Consider the following 7,187-nt stretch of genomic DNA (forward strand, 5'->3'; position numbering starts at 1 on the left):
TTTCATGGCTCATTAAAATGCAGCCAGATTGACATGACATGAGTCTACATTTAGTCTTAAAATGACCTTGTGTTGTCAAGGATATATGGCTCCAGTTCCTGTTTTTTTCGTAAGTTCACTAAACAATGGCTGAAGCATTTCATAGAAGCGCCACATATCGTTTTGTGGTCTTTAGGTATTGTCTTGGCTGCATCCGTTATGTTGCCAGGAATGCATGAATACCAGTCTGAGCAGAGCCATCGTGGGAATTGATGAGAATGTAAACTCCTCTGATTGGATAGGGCATGGAATGGAAAGCATCATTGTTTGCACTCATGAATGCCGAGAGTGAGAATGAGTTTGTTTGTCAGTGTGTAAGTGTGGGATGTGTTTTAGTGGTTCTTCATAAACACATTCCTAAGTCATATTCAACAAATATATCTAATAATATCCTACTCCACTGTTTTCAAACGGAACAGCCCTCATCATCAACACCACCCGTCCTGTTCCACATTTGATCATTTGTACTGATGTTAAGTTGGACTTTACAAAGATTATCAGTACATATTGTAACAGCATTTTCTTCATATAATTAACGGTCAGTCCGGTTAAGTGTTTATTCATACTACTGCCACTTGGAGGAGCAGAAGCCGGTCACTAATTTTATCTATTTTAAACATGTATCCACTATTTTTAGCCAACCTATTCCATTTGTCTTTGGATGCTTCAGCTTACTCAATATGTGGATATCTTTTAAATCAAATCATATTCCGTACCCCTGTTTGGGAATCAGTGTACAACTCCGTCTGTGGTGATAGCAAAACAAGCCCATTTACCATGTACCGTGTCCATTTTCTTTTAGACAGTAACCTTTCACAAGCTTACTTTCATCGCACTCTCAAAGCAAGACAGAAATGCTTTGACATTACACTGATTGGACGGGAGGTAGCAAAACTGATGCCAGACCAGCATCAAAAGATTCCATATTTAGGTCTCAAAGGTTATGACAGTGGCCTATCGTTTCAGTGACTCACTCTTGCAGTTTTCTGAACAACATCATGAGCTATTGAATAGGTGATATTGACATTTCACTGTGGTGAGCCTCTGCCAACCACAGAACAACCTGTTGACTGTCAGCAAATCTATTTCCCCTCATATTTCTCCCTGCAGGAACAGTTTTAATTAGTTAAACATAAGAATGGCAATCTAAATAACACTTTGTGGTAATTGACAAAAGTGACAGTATAATATCTGTCGATAAATGCCAATCACCTCACCCTATGTGAGGAGTCTCAGTGTGACTGAAGAAATCACAGAACCTAAACGGCACTCCAAAGAAATTATTAAGCCTCTCCTCATGTGGCTGCCAAACAACAGTGATTTTATCATTTAACTCCATTGTGATTGTACCCTGCCTTGATTGTCAAAAGCTCAATTCGTGATTGATTAACTGTCCTTCTTTATGGGAAGTCACTGGCTGCTTGTGATGCTAAACAGTTTTTTAAGCTTTGCTTTATGAATGCAAAATACCTTTAAATGAAGAACAGGGGTGCCAATCTATGCTCACCCAGTTGTTATATCTCACACAGCGTCTCATTATAAAGTAAAGTTATCTAAGCACGCAGCAATTAAATAAGGACCAGCAAATCCGATAAAACCTGCTAACTGCACTGTTCAGTGATCCCCAGTGTACAGCTGACCACGATTAAGTGAGTACCGTTCAATGCAATGAGGTGGATTGCCAGACGGCAAAGATTAAATTTAATGAATTGTCATAGTGGTTAAAGTGTGTTTTACTTGACTGTACACAGGTCACTATTTGCATGTCAAAAGTGGATGCCTGATGTTATTTTGGTCATTAAATTTAGATCTGTTAGTTATTATTCTGTATTGTATATTGTCTTATCACTAAAATAGTAACATCACAACACTGGCACCTTAATTCAGGTCGTCGGACTCACATTGATTTAATATATTTATTGGAGCTTAATTTGACAACATGTCCCATGATCACTATCTAGGACAAAGACTTATTCAGGAGGGGCTCATCTTTTATGAATACGGTGTGTGTGTGTGTGTGTGTGTGTGTGTGCGTGTGTGTGTGCGTGTGTGTGTGTGTGTGCACGTATGTAGGGTGGTGATGGCGCAGTAGATATGACACATGCCTTTGGTGTAGGAGATCTCGGTTCGATTCCCACTGCGATACATCAACCAGTGTGTCCCTAAGCAAGTTACTTAACCTGTATTTGCTCCAGAGGTGTGCAACCTCTGACACACACACATATATAGCAATTTTAAATCGCTTTGGATTAAAGCGTCAGCTAAATGTAATGTGTGAGAATAGCGCAGAATTTAATTTGACTAAAGAGGTAACAGGTACATACCAACAGAGGTCACTTTTGTGTCTTTTATATAACACCTTCAATCTTCACTGTGATGGGTGAAAAATGTTAATGACCTTCTTAAATGTAATGACATCTGAATAATATTTGAGCAGCCAAGTTGGAACAAACTGTTCAATTTACAGATACAACCTGGTTTACCTGTAAAATACAACATTTACCTCATCCCGTTGTAAAGCTGCTCTACTGCTGCAATTCAACATGAAGTCACTTGACTTCAACCACCTTGATGTTAGGTAAAGGAGAATTTGGAAAAGTAAAGTGTAAGTGCTTTACAGTATTATATTGATATACGGTACATTACAAACTGTAAAGTGTATTTAAAAATAGTTTTATCAAACATATGTGCAATCTGGGTGCCCACATGTAGAGGTTTACTCCTCGACACAGTGGGCTGGGGTTTGACCCTGGCCTGCCGGCCTTTGTTTCATGTCATTCCCCTCTATCTCCCCTTCAGCTGTCCTGTCATTAAAGGCCTAGAATGCCCAAAAAATTATCTTTAAAAAATACATGTACAATCAAAAATTATTCATAACCTTTGCAAACTGTCACAGCCTGTTGGAAACTCCCAAGATCTATACCATTCCAAATAGTCCAAGCTGTTCCAAAGCATCCTAATTACCCTGATTCATTGGGAACAGCTTTTTTAATCAACTCAACAGGTGAAAAACAAAAGCTCTCTGCTGTTGGTTTGTGGACAGTCATGGCTAAGACAAAGGAGCTCACTGAGGACCTGCGGCTGTGCATTGTGGCTGCTCACAAGTCAGGAAAGGGCTATAAGACCATATCTAAATGTTTTGAAGTTCCAGTTGCTACAGTGCAAAGTGTTATTAAAAAATACAAGACGTTTCCCACTATGAAAAATCTCAGAGGATGTGGTCGGAAGCCAAAAGTGACACCTGTGCTGGCCAGGAGGATTTTTGAGAGAGGTAAAAAAAGAATTAGAGGATCACCACCAAGCCCATCGTGATGAATCTGGGCTATGCTGGCAACTTCTCAAGGCAGACAGTCCAATGGACACTGAAGACCGCTGGGTTCAACGGACGCAGATCAAGGAGGACACCCCTTCTCCAGAGAAGGCACACAAAAGCCCGCTTGGCCTTTGCAAATGCTCATCTGGACAAAGAAGACTTCTGGTCTTCTGTTTTATGGTCAGATGAAACAAAAATTGAATTGTTTGGCCACAAACAAAAAGGAGAGGTCTTCAACCCTAAGAATACCATCCCCACTGTCAAACATGGCAGCGGGATCCGAATGTTTTGTGGTTGTTTTTCAGCCGGTGGACCAGGGAACCCAATCACAGTAAACGGCACCTGAAAAAGTAGCAATAAATCAAAATTCTCAACAACTACATCAGGCAGTCTGCAGAGAAACTTGGCCTTGGGGACCAGTGGACATTTCAGCACAACAATGACCCAAAAGTGGTGAAGAAATGGTTAGCTGACAAAAACATTGACGTTTTGCAGTGGTCCAGCCAGAGTCCTGACTTAAATCCCTTCAGAATCTGTGGAGGGAGCTAAAGATCAGGGTGATGGCAAGGAGACCCTCCAAACGGAAAGAGTTGGAGCTCATGGCTGAAGATGAATGGGCAAAAATACCAGTGGAGACATGCAAATAGCTGGTCAGCAATTATAGCAAGCGTTTGATATAGAAATATTTTGATATATAAAGAAAGGCTTTTCTATTGATTATCGAGACTGGTATGAATAGTTTTGGACATGCCACTTTTTGTTCAAATGTAAATAAAAGATGAATAATATTTTATTCCACACATTGTCCTATTATCTTCTGGGAGACGCCTATGTAATTTCTAATCAAGAAAAAACTTGCTGGTTGAACTAAAGTAACTTTAAGTCAGAATTTGCTAGGGGTATGAATAATTTTGTGCTTGACTGTAAGTTCAACATTCCAATGTACCACCTTACATCAGTAGGACAAAAATTTAGTTTTGAAATACAATTTGGACAACATTGTTAAGTAAAATCAAAAAATAAAATTGTATTATTTCAATATGATTCTACTAAAAGCCACATAATTGTAATGTGTAGTTATATTTCAAGTTCTTGGACTGGTTGAATATGCACTAGAAGATATCAGCCACATGTGTAAACATTTAATATGCAACACTCTGTATTACTTGAACATCCATAAAAATTAACATTTTCTTTTTTACTTTGATTTACCCAGAGAGCAACTTTAGAAGTCCATTCTACATTAGTCCACTTTGCATAGCATCAGTTAAACGTTCCACATGACTATATTAAATAATTATTTTGCATATTTGTTGCTTCATGTGTGATAGTTGGCATGCTACAATAATTGCAGATCCACAGAGGCAATAACTGTGTACATGTAACCCAATGACACAAACTCAAATGTGCTTTTATTAATGTTAACTTAATTAACTTTAAGTTTGCTATAAATAATTTGAATTTAATAGAAATTGAAATTGAGTTGTCCCACAGCAGTCCAGATTTTTGAAGAAGCAATTTTCAATCATATCAAGCATTTCCCCATCGCTTGAAATTGTTTTTGTGGCAACACCTGACAACCTCAGAGGAGCTGCCACCCAGAAACCCTGGCTCTGATCTGATGGAGTGGAACATTTAATCAAAGTTTAAGTCCCTGTTCTGTTTTGTTTTTGGTTTATTATTTTGGAGATCTTAAGCCCCCCCCCCCCCCCCCCCCCCCCCCCCCCCCCCCCCCCCTTCCCCCCTGTTCTTTCCACTGACTTTCCACACCGGATCCTCATGACCTGAATCCAACATAGAGGGTGTTGATATGTAGTTGAACTTTCCACCATGTCCCCCTTGCTGCCACAGGAAAAACCAGATCAACGGGCCAGTAATCAGCCCCCAAATGTAGACCTGTGAATGTTTTCATGAGCTGAGCATCTTGTCCTGACCCCTTAGCTGTGGATTAACAAATGTTTTGACATGACACAGCAGTTACTTGTTGTTTATTTTTAACCCAGCTTTCACGTTACATAAAAAACAGGAAATAATAATATTAATACAGAGTAACGGCCATTTGTCTTGGCTGATAGTATCTCCTTACAGTCAGGCATTAGTGGTAGCAGCTAGGGCTCACAGCGCAGCACAGCATGTCTACCACGTGCCAGGGGTCAGATTTGTGCCAACATACCATTGTGACTTGCCCTCCCACACACACACACACACACACACACACACGCACACACACACACACACACAGGCATACTGGTAGTCCCTCACGTGGGCTTGAGGTAGTTATAGAGGGCACTGAGTCCTCCTTGCAGCACCTCCTGGATAGGCTTGAGGAGGGGGTTGTGGATAATATGAAGTCCTTTATCCAGCGGGTGGCAGGCCAACCTTCCAAGCCTGCTCAGTAGGTACAATTCCATTGGCACATTTTGCAGGTCATTGAAATCAACATTGAGGAGTTCTAAAGACTCCAGGAAGCACAGTGTCTTAGGCAACGTGTGGATACTGTTTCCCTCCACAATGAGGATCTTCAGGTTAACCAAGTCCTGGATCTGGTCCGCAATGGTCTCCAGACGGTTGCATGCCAAGTGGAGAAAGACCAGGCCCTTCATGCTGTAGACGCAGGTGGGGATGTGTGCGATGTGGTTGTGGCTCAGGTTGAGTTTGGTGAGATTGTGCATGGCTGCCAAACTGCCTGGTAGGCCTGTGATCTGGTTGTTTGCCAGGCTCAGCACCTCTAGGCAGGTACAGGAACCCAGCTCCTCGGGGACCTCACTGAGGCGGTTACGACAGGCAAAGAGCACACGTAGCTTCTTCAGGAGGCTGATCTCTGGAGGCAGGCTAGACAGGTTGTTACCCCACAAGTTTAGGATCACCAGATTGTCCAGAGTGCCCAGGGCAGGGGGCAGAGAGCAAAGGCAGTTCATGGACAAGTTTAGCTTCTGCAGTTCTCGGAGCTCCCACAGCTCAGAGGGGGTCTCATCAAGTGCCTGCATAGCCAGGTTCAGGGTGCTGTAGCCAAAGTGCACTGTGGTGTGTCTGCGGATCCTTTCAGCAGCTGAGGACAGGCTGGGCTGCTCGTCTCTCCCAGCACTCTTCCTCCTTTGACTAACACTCACCTCGTTCAGCTCCTTGTTGGGGAAACCGCGAGATTGCTTCCCACCCATGTTCTACGCAGTGCTGTTGATACTATTGCCTATAACAAGATTTTAGCATGCGATTAGCTGAATCACCAACAATTAGAGGATTGCTAAGGATAACGACTGCCAATTGATCTCCTGGGTTCTTGATTGAGCCACACAGAACATGATCAGTTCCACAGGTTGTTGTAGAACTCCTGATATTTGGCAGTGGTAACACTGAATCCTGGCTGAGGTTTTTGTAACCGAGTTGAGTTGCTGGCTGCTGTAACTGAGCATTGTGGGGGCTCGTGGTCTGCGTCTCGCAGACCAACTGCCTGTCTTACTGGATTTCATACCCCAGCTGGTCCTGTCACTTTTCATGTCCACACATAGCACCCTGCTCCCACCCACTACCGGAGGCCAGAGCAGGGATAGGATATTGTGTGAGCTCAATCAGATGAAGTCACTGCCATGATCTCAAACACACACAGAAATACATTGGTGCCCACAATCATTGTCGCACATGGTACCCGTTATTCTGTTGGCCACACCTGCTATCCTTTGTAAGTGTATTACATTTTGCACTTAAAATAATTCAGATATTTAACATGCGGACGGTAATCTGTTCTTACTTTTTTTTCTGGCGTAGGCCTCCGCGCCTTTGTGCATGATCTCCTGTTTCAACTTAAATATGGCATCAAGCAGACAGCCGTGGTAATACT

General features: G+C 42.2%; 1 protein-coding gene across 1 annotated transcript; it reads right to left on the reverse strand.

Annotated features, from left to right (window-relative positions):
* Window positions 1–5,104: 5,104 nt before the first annotated feature.
* LOC117954773 (leucine-rich repeat-containing protein 30-like) lies at window positions 5,105–6,929 on the reverse strand. The gene has a single exon (XM_034888756.1). It carries the CDS (start codon window positions 6,508–6,510, stop codon window positions 5,611–5,613), a length of 900 nt encoding a protein of 299 aa, XP_034744647.1. The 5' UTR covers window positions 6,511–6,929; the 3' UTR covers window positions 5,105–5,610.
* Window positions 6,930–7,187: the final 258 nt, after the last annotated feature.

The sequence above is a fragment of the Etheostoma cragini genome, chromosome 12, assembly GCF_013103735.1.
Source record: "Etheostoma cragini isolate CJK2018 chromosome 12, CSU_Ecrag_1.0, whole genome shotgun sequence".
In the NCBI taxonomy this organism is placed as follows: Eukaryota; Metazoa; Chordata; class Actinopteri; order Perciformes; family Percidae; genus Etheostoma; species Etheostoma cragini.

Bases quoted from the DNA above. Each gene is read 5' to 3' on its own strand.
- LOC117954773 (XM_034888756.1), bottom strand. From the start codon at position 6,510: ATGGGTGGGAAGCAATCTCGCGGTTTCCCCAACAAGGAGCTGAACGAG.